At 44.1% G+C, this 16,077-nt stretch overlaps 1 protein-coding gene across 1 annotated transcript in view; it reads right to left on the reverse strand.

Annotated features, from left to right (window-relative positions):
- b4galt2 (UDP-Gal:betaGlcNAc beta 1,4- galactosyltransferase, polypeptide 2) overlaps positions 1–16,077 on the reverse strand; it is a 220,946-nt gene that overhangs the window by 177,766 nt on the left and 27,103 nt on the right. The window contains exon 2 of the mRNA XM_085254075.1: positions 11,607–12,636. Coding sequence (XP_085110201.1) covers positions 11,607–11,952 — 346 coding nt within the window. The 5' untranslated portion in view covers positions 11,953–12,636. The remainder of the gene's footprint in view (positions 1–11,606; positions 12,637–16,077) is intronic.

Genomic DNA, 16,077 nt, shown 5'->3' on the forward strand with positions numbered 1-16,077 from the left:
CCTGTCCCGTTTGGCTCTTTTGCCATCAGAATTGTTGTCTAAAGGCAAAGAAAGATGCCCAACGGATTTACTTTACCAAATTGACCATCCCAGCCTTGCCATAATGGTCCATTTGATTCACCTTTTATTGTTTATTTTATTTTCACTTACTGAATACGGGACAGACTTGACTGGGGGAAAGAAGGGGAGAAAGAGAGGGAAAGAGAAACAGCTGAGAAGAGGGACGGGGGAGAAGGGCAAAAACCAAAAACCAACAGAATGAGCAGAAAAAGAAAAAAAAAGAAGAAAAAAAGAAAAAAAAATGCATATATCAATCACCTGGATCACCTGCTGAGAAAGAAAAAAGAAAACAAGCAGAAGAGAACAAGAGTAATAGAATAAACAACATCACAATGATATATGGGAATATGACAGTAAATACTAAATATTAAACATTATTGTGCAGCACATAAGATCAACAGAACACAGTGTGCTTTGAGGTAGGAGCCAAAAAGGGTGTAGTTTGTGGGTGTGATCACCCGTGTGTACACCTGTGAGCATGGACGCGTTTGTTTTTTTGTTTTTTAAAAGGTTCCTTCATGTAATGATCTGCGGTGGTTGGATGCATCAGCAGGGATGATGAGACAGAGTACCGGGCTGTGGTCGACTCCTTTGTCACGTGGTGTGAGCAGAATCATCTGCAGCTCAACGTGGCAAAGACCAAGGAACTGATCGTGGACTTCAGGAAGACCAGGAAACACTTGACCCCTGTTTCAATTCAGGGGGTCAGTGTTGACATTGTGGAGGACTATAAATACCTTGGAGTACACATTGACAATAAACTGGACTGGGCTAAAAACACCACAGCACTTTACAGGAAGGGCCAGAGTCGTCTCTATTTTTTGAGGCGACTGAGGTCCTTCAACATCTGCCAGAAAATGCTGAGGATTTTCTATGAGTCTGTGGTGGCCAGTGCGATCCTCTATGCTGTTGCATGCTGGGGGAGCAGGCTGAGGGTCGCAGATGCCAACAGACTTAATAAACGAATCCGTAAGGCCAGCAATGTTGTGGGGATGGAGCTGGACTCCCTCAAGGTGGTGTCGGAGAGGCGGATGCTGTCCAAGATAAAGACAATGTTGGATAACACCTCCCACCCACTCCATGACATGCTGGTCAGTCACAGGAGCACGTTCAGTGTAGGGCTGCCACAAACGATTATTTTGATAGTCGACTAGTCACCGATTATTTTTGCGATTAGTCGACTAATCAGATTATCATCCATTGGACGTACAGCGTACAGCTTATTGCACCAACAGCATCTGGTCTTATATAACTATCATTAGCTTACAGCTTGAAGTGTTTGTGCAAACTAAAAATAAAGACAAGATGGTAGTTTATTAATTTTTAATGAAATTTGCAGATTGTTTCGGTGAAGTTTAATAAACTCCTTGCTTTCTAAAATATAACAGGACACCGGAGTATATTCTCCAGCGTCTAGGGTTGCCAACCGTCCCTTAAAAAACGGAATCGTCCCGTATTTAGAAACAAAAGTACACGTCCCGTATTGAGCTAATAAGGGACGCACTTTGTCCCGTAATACAGTGAGAATCAAAAGTAGTCTATAAATGTTTATGGAATTAACGCTTTGTTTGAAAACATAATTCCCAGCCCCTCTCCTGCTTTGTGACCAATGAGCTGACAGCACACTTATGACAATTCAGATTACCGCTCATCTCATTGGTCGAGGAAAGGTCGCTTGCGGAGAAAATACCGGAAGACAACAGATGACCACAACAAGAAGCATGGCCAACAGGGAAACAAACGCCGACACTGCGGTGCAAGTCTCGGATGACAGTACACCTAAAGCTGGGCAGACACTGTGCGATTTTTTCAGTCACGTTATTCAGCTCCTGCTCAAACTGCACGATTGACTCGCAGGGGTTAGAAGTTGGTAGGTCACGATGCAGGGTCTCACACTATACCGCCCGATGCTCTGATGCGACCCGAGTGCTCACACTGTGCCTCCATAACATGAAGGTTATAACAGACAATCTGTCGCTCTCTCTGTCTTTCACTCACACAGACACACAAACCACCACCATCAACTTTGCTAAATTGCTAATGAAAAACATTGATCAGGCAGCTGTGAATGAGCAGCAGTGTAAATCCAACTATTTTAACGGTTGTTGTGGTCGTGATAATTTTGTGATGCCACATCGAAAAGGCTCGGATGAGCTTTCCAAAGTTCTACAAGTTGTGCCTCCATCGCTTGTGTCCAGATCACACGCTGCACAGCCGAGCTGCACCGTCTTTTTCACCGACGTTTACGTGTTTGCGCGTGAGCAGTGTGAGCGGCTCACGAGCGATTGATGATCAGGAGCTGCTCGAGGTGTTAATCGCTTCTCGTTACCCCACGTATACTACACGATGCACGATGAAGGCCAAAATCGGGCCGATCACCAAATCAGTCGCACGACTCAAAAATCGTCTCAAAATGGACCAAAGATCGCACAGTGTGAGCCCAGCATTAGAGCAGCAATGTTTGTTCGCTCAGAGAAAGAAAAAAAGGCTGCAAAAGCACAGGGAGGAATGGGAAAAGGGAAACACCTGGCTGGAAAAGGTCACCATAACACCTATAAAGCGCACTGCACTGTGTGCCGGCGCACTTTTTCCATAGGCATGCTTCTAGTGGTGGGCACATGAAGAACATGAGGGGCGTGAAAGCTCGGGGAACCCTTAACCAATTTCTTGTCCACCAGGCCACGGCAGAAGCAGATATGGTATGTAAACACTGGTTTGTTTTTTAAACCCTCTGGTTAAGGTTAAAATGGGCATGTGCAGTGAATATCAGCGCTATGTGGCCAGAAGTGTGATAATATAATTTATTTTGTGTAATAAACAACTCCAAGGATAGATGATTACAACAAATAGATGACTAATACATAAAAGTAATACATAGATGAATAATGATGATGAGTTAAGATGCGTAATCATGGGAACAAGTGGGTTTACAAACAGGAGCAGCTGATTAGCTTTAGAAAAGCTGAAATAATACCTCAACTGAAGCCAATTGTACTAAATGCACTAAATGTGCACTGTTACAAGAATATTTTTCGTTCTATTGCTTTCTATTAATTTATATAATTTTAAGTTAAGCAGGACAGAGTTCTTTTAAAGAAAGATTTACTTATATTCTCAAAAGTTAAGCATGACAGGCTTCTGTTTAAGAAAGAGACCTGTTTTACTGTGTTAATGTTGTCATTTTGAGCTAAAAATAAATAGCTAAATGATCATTTGTTTCCCATATGGTCATATCACAAAGAATATGCATCTGCTTAAATCAAATTCAAGTCAAATGGTTAAAAAATAATTTCACACACACAAAAAAGAGCTACCACAATGGGAAGGGTGAAGACAACTAGGTTGCCCGGCCCTGGCCACGAGGTGTCCCTTATTTATTTTTCAGGGAGTTGGCAACCCTACCAGCGTCTCACACTTCTGATAATCAGCTGTCTGCTTGACAGTTTTAGCTGTGCAAAAACTATAACTTTAATCTCAGCCAAACCGATTTACTCAGGAACAAATAAAATACTAAAGAAAGCCAAACAATAACATTTTTAAGTTATCTAAGTGACTTATATATATGTTTAACCTGACTAGCGAAAGACGGCGGTGGGTTTGAAAACGATTTGCCGGGAGTCCGGTGTTCTCACGGCTCTAGTTAGCCTTGCCCCCACCTAGCTAACGAGCTAGTGGGTAACAGACGTCTCCGAAAACGTCGGAGCGCTTTTGAAAATATGTGGTGTCTTGATAAACTGAGCCGATATTTGAGGTTTACACAGCTACATTCTCGCCTGAAAATATGTTAAACGTTTATTTTGTGACCCAGAAAGAATAATAAGAGTAAAGTTAAAACTAACTAGCTGCCGCCATTGTTGACAACTGCGCTGGGCTGCGCTATGAATTCTGGGACACAGCTTCTTCTTCTTCGGGGTTTAACGGCAGCTGGCATCCTTGTACATGCAGTGCTGCCATCTTCTGTTTCAGTCCGTTATTACACTCTTAAATCCTACTACCGGTACTCATTCCTGCGTCCTTTGTGATCTTACAAAGCTTCAAACGATGCGTCGACTATTAAATTAGTCGTCGACGATTTTAATAGTCGACATAATCGTGACTAGTCGACTAATCGTGGCAGCCCTAGTTCAGTGAGAGACTGAGATTACCGAAAAGCACCACTGAACGACACAGGAAATCATTCCTGCCTGTGGCCATCTCCCTGTACAACGCATCCACTTAACACACTGTTTGCTGCTACAACTACACATGTTTCTTTTCCAACTATTTATCTATGAGTGACTTATGTATGTATGTATGTATGTATGTATATATATGTATATATTGTACTATTCTTAGTTAGTGTATTGTCTGTCTTGTCTTAATGTTGGTTTAAAATGGAGCACTGTAACAAAAAATAATTTCCTCCAGGGATCAATAAAGTATTCTGATTCTGATTAGAGGGTGTGGGGGGGCCACAGCCCCGTCCTCCAGGGCATGAAGCAGGTATGGAGGAGATCAAAACTCCAGACATCCAGAGGCCCCCAGAACACAAGAGACCAAGGAAGACCAACAGAGGGGCAGCCGCGCCACTGTCCCAGAAAGAGCTGAGGAGAGTCCCAGATGAGGGCTCACTCAGCAGCCGCGGAGCAGAAGCCAGGGGGGGTTGCAGTGACGCGCCCGTGAGCTCCGCCGGCAGCCAGCCGTGCCTGAGTGACCGAGCCCCAGGCCGAAAGACCGGGGGCACCCCACCTCCGAAGTGGCCCGAGCGAGCCCCAGGCTCCAGGCCCCGATAAGCGGCCGCCAAGGAGTGAGCCGGTGTGTACCTGGACGCCCATCCCCGGACACAAAGAACCACCAACGCACCGATGTCTGAGGGAGTCCGCCACTGGCAGGGGAAGTGGTGGTAGGGGGAGATAGGCCTCCATACCTTGGAGGGCCTAAGATGTCCCCAGAGAGGTGGCGCCTGACACCCAACCTGACATATAGACACAGAAATACAGGCACACACATATACAAACATCCATTCCCACCCTCATGCTCTCATATGCACTTACTCCACACTCAACCAACGTGGAGACAGACATAAAGAGACGCTGTACACACGATCACACTCCCCAAGCGTACTCTAAGCCCCGGGTCTAGGTACCCTTGCCCCTGGAGGGGGGGAACTGCACCCAGACCCAGGTGGTGTTACCCTTTTCCCTGCGGTGGGGGGAGGCAGATCGCCCCGACTCCGCAGCAGCAGGGAGGCCCCACACTCCAGACCGCAGTCGGACAGCCAACTCCTCCTCCTAGCCCCCCCGCTCCAGCAGGTCGCAGAGAATGGGGGTGAGAGAAGACTCCAAACCTCCCTCCACCCGCTCATTGTAGTGTTGATGCATGTGTGTTCTAAGGTGCATTTAAAACCCAGGAGGGCATGGAGCTACCTGCCAGAGAGCAGCAGGTAAGCGCATGGTCCCTCCTGCTGGCCCTCAATGTCTACGTGTATTTAACATTGAGAGGTGGGCAACGACGCCAGGGGTGAGGTGTACACCCTGATGGTACTTTGGATTCCGTGTATCGTGCCCACCCCCAAGATCCTATATGTATGTGTAATGAGAGTGTGAGTAATGTGAATGTCTAAGTTGTGGGATAAAATTGAGGCAGAGGCAGCCAGAAGGGGACAGGGGGGGTGCCCTCCTCTGCACCCTGGTGACATACCCCTACTCCAAGGTCCTGCATGTGTGGGTGGTTGTGGTGGAGCGGGAAGAGGGAGGCAGCTGGAGATGGGGAGGGAAGGAAGGGAGGGGCAAGTGACCCCTCCCTGGGGCCAGCTCCCCCGCTGACCCCAGTAGGCACCCCCATACTCCGCGACCCACCAGGGAAAGGGGGCCCAGGCCCATCCAGACCGGGGCCCAGCGCAGCAGCGCCTCCCGGCCCCACAGAGCCCAGGACAGTCCACCCAACCCCACCACAGAGAAAACTGCACCCACCCCACCATCCACTCTTCTTCCAGACTACATAAGACAATAAACACCCAGGCTGAGATCTTCCTCCACCTCTCCTGTATCTCCCCCTCCTGCAGAGGGAGCCCCTGAGGAGAGGAAAGCTCCTGCAAGATGTGACAATCTTCCCCACCAGTTGAAGAGCCCCCCAGGTGGCTCGATGCACCGGCGGCACCCTGCTCCAGGGCTGGGCCCCCATGCACCCACCCGCCCATAACCCCGGCAACACACCAACCAGGACCCAAGCCCCCGAGGCCCGGCCCGGGCCCCAGCCCAGAGACGGAGCGCCCCCAGAACCTCACGCCCATCCCGGACCCACCCAGGGGCAGCCAGGCTACCAGGTCAGTAACCCACGTCTGTCAGCACAGACCCTCCCCTAGCCCCGCTGCACGCAGCCGCGAGGAAACAGTCACCTGAGAGCCAACAGAGCCCCTAACCGGACATGACCGCTACCCCGGGTTGAGCCCCCCAAGGAAGACAAGAATTAAAGTTAGCTCACCATCAGCCCTCACTTACACTCAGGTACTCGCACTCAAAACCAAAAACACTGCATGTGAACTAAAAAACAGTGTTTGTGATTTTCATATTATAGCCACATATTTTTTCTTCCTTTTTACAGAGAAATTGCTTTTAAGTGACAAACATGAACTCCTTAATCTGTATTTTCTTAATATCTATATAAGAATTTTCATAAGGAACTGGTGGTTTGCAAATCCACAAGCCAGCTAACACTAATAAACACAAACACACGGCCACAAACAGAAACGCACACATTCAGGATATAAACTGTGGATGCTAGCCACTCATACAGGAAGCACCTGTCAGCTGGTGTTGTGGGACAGCCAAGGACTTGCTTGTTTGTTTCTCCCCCCTTTTCACTCACTTTCTATGTGAGTTTGTGTGTGTGTGTGTAGTGTGTGTGTTTGTATATACCACTGTCCAACATCTCCCTTTCTCGCTCTACACCCCCCTCACCTCTCCACCTGCTGTTCCTTCCTTCAGTCCATCCCGCCTCTCTTTCTGTCGTACTTCATACAAACCATCATACCGCCATCAGAGATCACTCTCACGCTTTCTGTGCACCTGTGACTGAAAAACAGACTCGCTCAGTCTTTCTATGCCTTCCTGCTCATTACAGCCCCAAGGCAGCCACTTCATCACTGAGAAAAGGCAGAGATAAGCTACAAGAGTACACCTGTGCCTGGTATGAATGCCAAATCCAGTGTCAGTGACAGCCAATTCCAGGCCAAATAATGGAATCAGCAAACCTCAGCTTCAGACAAATCAGCCTGACAGCTTCATCTCTCACTCCCAATTTCAAAGCACGTTACCAACCTCATTATCAAATGAGAAAAGCAATCAGTGAAAAAAATAGAAAGATGTTCACTCCTCTACCCCCCACTGTTCACGAGGGATTACGTTTACTAAGCTCATTTACAAATGGAACAGGTGGGAAAGAAAAAGAGACATGTTTTTTTTATTTTACCAGAAGATGTTTTGAAGGGTTTTTTTAACAAAAGAAATATAGATATACAATGTTGTATATTAACCTCATATATATATATATATATATTTGTTGACTATATGTGCCAAAGAATACAGGATTGTGTGGCTGCAGCAACTCAGGAGGACGAAATAATCCAAACTATCACCTCAGATGTTTCCTGGAAGAAAAGGGTGCGGCCGGCACTACTTGAAAGTGACATAATTCCCTAATTAAACTGTCTCTATACATTTAGTCATTGTTCAATGTTAATTTTTGTGTTGTGACTATGTGCACAGTCTAAAACTGCCAATGCTTAACTCGCAATTATAATAAATACACGCCTGATAAAAACATACATCGATTACAACAGAATTAAAAATAAAGAGTTTGCATAAAGTGAAAACCAACTGCTTCCATTCAAAGTTTAAAGCAAAAACTAAACTTTTTTTTACCTTTCTCTGAACTGCAGGCTTAACTTAAACCACATGAAAGACAGCAAGTTTAAAAGAGTAATATCAAATAACACATTTTTATTTCAAGGTAAATATTTAAAAAGTCCACCTACTCTTTCTCCCTCACTGAACTATGAAGAAAAAAAGATTCTCAACTTAAAAACTGCTGGAAAAGTCTGTTTTTACCGTATGAACAGAGTGCTGCAAAAAAAGGGTTGACCCACTTCCTGATTTCTTTTTTGAATACTTGTCACAGTGATGTATTTCAGATCATAGCTTTTTTTTAAACTTATATTTAAACTTAAAATGTGGTTGATTTCAATTAAATGTAATTTATGTTGCATCAAATCCCAACAACAGTTTCCTCTAGGCCCTTTATATTGTAAGGTAAAGACCCAACAATAATACAGAGAATGATAGAGGATAGAGGCTGACGATCAGAAACAAGTGTAACAAATATGCAAAGAAAGAAAAGACACATAAACGCACTTAAACTGAGACTGACTTTCAGCACAATGAAAGTTTTCTTTCTGATGATGATTTTAAAGAAATGTTGCCGTATCAAACTGGAAAGTGAGGAACAAACATCCAACAACCGGCACAACAATTAGTCCTTCTTCTCTTTTTGAAAGGAAAGAGACTTTAAAGTAATGGTAAATGGCCTGTATTTGCATAGCGCTTTACTAGTCCCTAAGGACCCCAAAGCGCTTTACACATCCAGTCATCCACCCATTCACACACACATTCACACTGGTGATGGCAAGCTACATTGTAGCCACAGCCACCCTGGGGCGCACTGACAGAGGCGAGGCTGCCGGACTGGTGGGCCCTCTGACCACCACCAGTAGGCAACGGGTGAAGTGTCTTGCGCAAGGACACCACGACCGAGACTGTCCAAGCCGGGGCTCGAACCGGCAACCTTCCGATTACAAGGCGAGTTTTTGTTTTGACTCATTAGGATGAACTGAATGATGCTGAGATAAGCAGCACGCAGATCGCAGGTCAAGCCTACTTTAGCTAATGTGAAATAATGACAGTCGGAGTTCCTTCCTGAGCTCTATTTATCAGTAAGTATTCATGAAAGGGTGTGTTTGTGTGTGTGTGTGTCTGCATGGGTGTGAAGTAAGTGTGTGACCACTATGTAATTATGGATTTAGTGAACCCCAGGCTTAGTGTGACTCTATCGACCTCAGATTTGTTGGGTGGATACATAATGATGATATGTGTGTGTAAGCAAGTGAAGGTGCCCTGTGTGCAGCTTGTTTTACATACATATCGAATATTTTCCACCTATTCCCAAAGTTATTCATCTAAGCGTTACTGCCTCCGTGTGTGTGCATGTGTGTCTTAAAATCCTTTTGCTGACGATGGGAAGTCTTACAAAGTCCACACTGTTTACAGTCCCACGGTGCATTCACAGGGCAACCCGGCCAGTCTCCTAAAAAACATACTGGCTCTAAACCGAATTCACTGATATGCAAGTCAGAAGGTTGGGAACCAAGAAGCCGTCTCCCCATCAGACGATGTCTTCACTGAGTTTCAGTTTTCTTTTTTTAACTTTTAAATTCTGTTTTTTTTTTTTAGATGGATAATTCTGCAGTTACACTAGAGAAAACAGTGGTTTATGATCTCAACATGACAAAAAATTACTGTAACCATGTTTTCAATGAAGGTCTCATGTTAGCTTTGAAATAGCTGCTCTAAAAATGGAGAAAATGACTATGGCAGTCAGTCTGCTATCAGTTTGCATTTAAACGGCATCAAGGTAGCAATTAACTATGACAAATCTGCAAAAATTACAAGTCTGTGGCTGTAGCAAACCACTTGCTATGTACATACACAGAAATTCACATTTCATAGAGATTCAACTACAAAATGACATACAGATAGTTGGCAACCAGTCCAGTCCTCTATCGCAGACGGACAGATCGCAGACAAGTTGTTCACATCGGTTCACACTGATTCAGATCGACTGCAAAGTGCTGGCAACCTGTCGATATTTATAGAAATACATTTGCAAACCTTAGACAACCTGTCTGAAAATGACTGCAGACAGTCCGACCAGTCACCAGACCACGGTTGTTATGTGACTGGTTACCTCCCACCACTTGTGCAATCACTACAAGGACTTGCATTTAGTCTTTGACAGCAGAAACATTTAATGCAACCACCAGGCAAACAGTAATTTGTCCTCGCAAGGAGCCCGCCCCTCTGTTTTAACTCTAATGTGACTGAGCCATAAGAAACCAAAGCAACTAACTAGGTTGAGTAAATCGGGTTAAAATAATGTTAAAATAAAGCCTTTCCTTTGTTTTTAAGTTTCAGGGTGATGAGCCCACATTCTTTTTCTAACACATTTTTTTTTTTGCCTTACAAGAAACATTACTACTTTATATATTACATTAACATTTTTATTATAACACTAAGAACACTAAACAACTAAAAAAATGCAGGACTCTTTTAAAACTGATCCTGCACCCTCCGCTTTCATCTGTGCTGCTGTGTGTTTGTGTTTGTGTCAGCTCACGTGTCTCACTGCATAAATTAATAGCTCCACTGTGAGACTATAAGGTTGAAATACCACATTGTAAATTGTTGACATTAAATCCATTTTATGTTTCAGGCTGACCCAGAAAAACAAAATTATGGTTACACTTGCTCTTTTGCTAATTGGAGATGCATTTATTTACAGAATATAAAGTAGTACCTACACAGCTTTAAGCTCTGATCGAAGGCTCATCTAACTACATCTGCATCTAACATTACTCTAATGAATGATGTGCAAATCCTCCTGGTTTAGTTATACAATTACTCGGTATACAGTACAAGCAAACTGGATGAAGAATAAATAAATAAGCTACGTATTATCAGAAAAAGCTAAAGAAGTGTAAAATCAGAAAATTAAACCTCAAACTTGTGTACACCATAACTTAGATCTGACTTGAGCTAAAATGAGTTGTGATAGGAGCTGAAGAGTACAGTGTAAGCACAACAAAAGCTAAATGCTAGTCCACACATATTATATTAAAAGCAGGAGTTACAAGGGAAAAGCTTCTCCTAGAAAATATGATCATGAAATCTTTGTTGTTCTCAGGCAAAAAATTCACATCTTCAAAAGATTCATTTTGCATTAAAAGTCAGATCAAACAGAGATGCACACAGACGTCTGCTTCACATCTGTTCGTGTCATCGACATCCCCCTGATATATGCAGAATCCTGTCTATCTACAGTTAGCTTGCTGGCTACATGACAAAGACAGGCCAGATAAAGTAGAATCGGCAGACTGCTGCTGCGCCCATGGTTTCGCCTCCCAAGAGGAAGTGTCACAGACAAACACAACTACAGACAGGAATATTTTAAATCTCACATTTTTGTGAAAGGCAACTGTGAAATTTCTCCCGGGTAGCTCCACCATATTTAAAGTCACCACCAACAGCTTGACAATAAAGACAAAAAATCTACCTGTTTGTACATAATGCACATGTGAGGAGCGACTACACTGACCAATCAGAAAATCTGTGAAAACATATTAAGGGTGAGTGTGTGTGTGTGTTCTGGGGTGAAAACAACTCGTTATTGTAACTACAAAAGAATTGGAAAAAAGCGAGGGAAATGTAGGAGAAGTCTGTGACATTATTACTCACCAAGGCCAGGCGGGCTTTCAGGACATGGTGGCAGTGGTTTGGGAGACGGTGTCTGAGTGTTCTCCGGCTGCACACTTGGCACCAGCTGCTCGCCTGTGGCCAGGTAGCTGGCTAATGTGGCGTTGGGCCTGGAGAGGTTGTAATAGTAATAATGATGTCCGCTCCCTGCCCCACTAACATTGCTCCTGGATCCGTTGCGGCCATTGTTAAAGCGACTGAAGAGGTCGAAGCGCTGCGAGTACACATCGAAGTACAGGATCATCATGATGAGGAAATGGAGCAGGCAGAGCAGCAGCACGCCTTTACAGATGCGCTCCAGAGTCCGGCCCAACATCAGCCGGGTCATGGCAGAGGAAGACGACTGTCCTGCGGCGGCCAGCCACGACAACGCTGACGTGGCCAGGTTAGGGGCATGCGCTCATCCCGACGGACATGTGGGTAAAATCAGGCTACTGTTAGATCTCTGATTAGGTTATTTCATACTCAACGATCTGACTTCAGCAGGGGTCATGGGATTACTGATGAGAATGGGCAAGGTACACCATCACCTACGCCTGCTTTTCCCAAAATGTGATCAGCCAGCTTGTTTCTGGCGTGTCCTGAGATTCCCTGCATGACAAAAAGTACTAAATGCTATAGTTTCTATTTATCACAGCACTCCTCTAGCCTGGTGAAAAGCATGGATAGATCAATTTAAACTACAAAATAAGGTGGCTTTGTGAACATACTCATATGAAAATGTGGTAAAGGGTTTAGTTGGCCATCATCAAAGTATCAAACTATGGCTGATGCCAGAATTAAAAGGCAGTCCACTTCAGTAGCTAGTGCTGCAAAGCTCTAAATATGTGCCGATACCAGAGATGGCTCAGATGTTCATCGTTGTAAAGAAGAAAAGTGTAAAGCGTCAGCTGACATGTCTGTTGGGTCGATCTCTTCTCACATGTCTGCTCACGGGTCCATCAGACTTTGTTGGATGGTGAACACGGTCCTCTTTAGTCTCGCAGCGTTAAATGTGGAAAGCCTCAGCGACCTGGAAGATAGAAGTTAGATAAGAAAGAAATACTTTAGGATGAAGCCAAATCATCTTAAGTTCATTTTAATTACACTAATAAATCTTTTTTCATTAAAATAATGGCTTTGTGCTGTTAAATAACATTAATATTTTGGCTTCTTATTTAAACAGGAACAGGTGAAGTGTTATTAATTGAAGCTGTGCATTTCGACTCCGTGCAGTGACTTTTTGTACCATTTGCTGCATAAAATCAAACTGGGCATCATCGATCTTCCGCTGGCATTTTCAGTATTCTGTGACCTTGTTCGTATTCGAAATGCCTGGTTTAATAGCAGTGAAATAAATTTAGGAGTTCTCTCTCATCAGAGAAAGAAGTACACATGGGGATTTGGCAAAAACAGAATCAACAATAAAAGCATCTACAGGCGCAAACAAACACCAAGCCTTGACTGGGGCGGTTCAGCCAAATTGACATGCCAAGTCAATTTTCCAGTCAAGTGATTTAAAAAGCATTTATGATAGAATGAGAAGGCAAGTGGGAATACACAATGCAATGAACATGTGAGCAAAAGGAGAGAGGGAGAGAGAGAGGGAGCACTTAGAGCATTCCCACAGGCCAATCATACTGAAGGTTTATAGCTTTTCCAATCAATGAGAGAAAAGGAGGAGATGAGGTTGAAGATGATGATAAAAACCCTGAAAGGCACGAGACTTTCTGATGAAAAGAAAAAGAATTAAAGGGAAAGACAGAGGCGGTAATAGATATCTGTATATGAATGCTGGTATTCTGAATGAACGTCAGCTCATAGTTTCTCTACAGGTTAAAAAGACAGACACACTAGACAATCAGAGGAGGTTTTGCATACCCGGAAAAATTATTCTTGTCCTAACAACTCTGTCTTCAAATACAAGCGAAAGCAAGACCATCTTTAAGTGAAGACGTCACTTAAAGAAACGGGAGAGTTTTATCTTTTTAATTATCCATCCGGTGGGCCCGTTTTACAAGTGCTCTTTAAATGACTGTAACTATGTTAGCATCTGTGCTAAAGACAAAAAGGTTTTGTAAAGAAGAGAAGAGAAGCATTACTGTAGCACAAAGCATTCACAGCATACTGCTGTCTGGACACAGAAACAAAGCTCCAATTAGAGTTTACCATGTGCACTTCACATTACCAACTCCTCAACCATTTTCAGAGCCAAAATTACAAAATAAGTCCAGGCGACCATATATGTCAGTTTTTAAAATCCAATCCAACATAACATATACACTCGTGTACCACTTTGGTAGATAGACATTTTGAAAAATGAGAATAAAAAGAGAATATATCCAGTGACTGGTAGTTCTCTTGGCAAAAATGCCTTGTTGATACAAGGGTTCAGAGAGAATGGCAAGACTGCTTTGAGCTGATAGGAAGCAAAGAATAACTCAAGTAATTGTTACAACCGTGCAGGAGAACATCTCTGAACACACAACACATCAAACATTAAAGCACATGGGCTTTTTGCACTGGCAATAGGGAGTCCAAACCAGTACTAGTGTTCCTAATAAAGTTTCCAGTAAGTTTCCAGCAAGTCTAGAAACCTGTTTAAAACTTACATGTGGTATTAAAACAGGTCATTACTTACTCAGATGCATATTGGTTTAAATCAGAACTTAAATCAGGCAATTTCATTCAAGGTGATTAACTTGTCACTGAAATATCATGAAATGATTCTAATAAAAAATGACCACAGTGATTTCCAAAGGCACAAGATGGCTTTTGGAAATTCTCTTTCAGCTGAACAAAAACTCAGCGGCATTTACTTAACATTGAATAATAAAAAAAAAACATCTAAAGTTCTCAGTTTGCAAATGAGTTGTCATTTTTTACAAGCAAAACTAACTGAATTATTAATTATCAGCATATCTGACTGAGTTTCTCTTGATTGAGCAACTAATCCTTTCAAGTCTAATGAGGCTTTCAGACAGGAAATGACAAAGGCACTGCTGTGCTCTGAAAGCCATTATTTCCAATGGCTTGCACTAAGCAGAGCACAGTGCAGCACTCAGTAATTTGTACAGTCAAACTTCAGCATTCACTTCCGCTTATCCTTTTCAGGGTCGCGGGGGGCGCTGGAGCCTATCCCAGCTGTCATAGGGCGAGAGGCGGGGTACACCCTGGACAGGTCGCCAGTCTGTCGCAAGGCTAACACACAGGGACAAACAACCATTCGCACTCACATTCATACCTAGTGACAATTTGGATTATCCAATTAACCTATCCCCACAAGCTGCATGTCTTTGGACGGTGGGAGGAAGCCGGAGTACCCGGAGGGAACCCACGCAGACACGGGGAGAACATGCAAACTCCACACAGAAAGACCCCGGCCTGATGGTGGAATTGAACTCAGGACCTTCTTGCTGTGCGGCAACAGTGCTAACCACCGTGCCACCCACTTTGGTGACATGTAAAAAAAAAAAAAATTTTTTTTTTTTTACATAAGTACAGATTAAAATGTTACATTAAATGGAATCAAATGGAAAATAATTGATTGGGAAGCTAATACCAAGTATATTTTACTGATTAAATATTTGGATAAATAAGCTTGATCTGATATATTTCAGTAACATTTTACTCAAATTATTGGTTCATGTTTACGAGGGCCAAGAATCATTTTAAGTGAGTATTTTAGCAGTTATGTAGCTGTATGCTATTAACTCCTCCCCACAGTTCCATAGGATATTTAAAGCTTTTGAATTAAACCCCACTATGTTTTAAAAACTATACCTAACTTGTTTTGTCCTTTGTGCCCCCTTAAATGGTCGGCTGAATTCAGCAGTAGGAATTTATTGCATCCTGAGACTGGCTTTAAAACAGGACCTGATTTTGTTGAGTTTTATGTTTGTATTCTTTTGAATTCTGTTTTCTCTTTCTATAAAATGGAAGAAAAAGAAAGATCTCTAACTTTCTACAAGAAAAACTTTTACTGCCAGAAAAATAACTGTGGCATGAATAAGGCACGGCGGGACCACGGAGCGACGTTCAGAGCCAACTTTATTTGATTCACGTCACACCACACCACCACCAACCCCTGAGTCCCCGTGTTTTAACACGGCGGGCGTGATTGCGGATGCCGTGCAGGTGCGTCCGCACGGCCCCGCAGACCACGCCCCACCACATACCCCCATCGCCCGATTGAGGCCGGGGAGCAATCTGGCCGAACCTACTCCCCCCCCGCGAACTGGGGCGAGACTCGGCCCCTACACATCGGCGCCCCAGCCCCTGACCAAGCGACGGGGAAGCGTCCGTTCTGGTGGCCGCCCGCGCATCCAGCGGCAACGGCGAAGCTGGTCCGGAGGTCGGCCGCGTAGCAAGCGGACACGGCCCCACAGGCATGGCCGTGAGCTCCTGCACACAGGCGGCTGGGCAGACGTCAGGCGCGCAGAATCGACTGGTGGCAGCGAGGCTGGACTAGCCA

The sequence above is a fragment of the Mchenga conophoros genome, linkage group LG18 (assembly GCF_057382185.1).
Source record: "Mchenga conophoros isolate Kocher_MC1m ecotype Shallow Benthic linkage group LG18, M_conophoros_male_GT1.1, whole genome shotgun sequence".
Taxonomy (NCBI): domain Eukaryota; kingdom Metazoa; phylum Chordata; class Actinopteri; order Cichliformes; family Cichlidae; genus Mchenga; species Mchenga conophoros.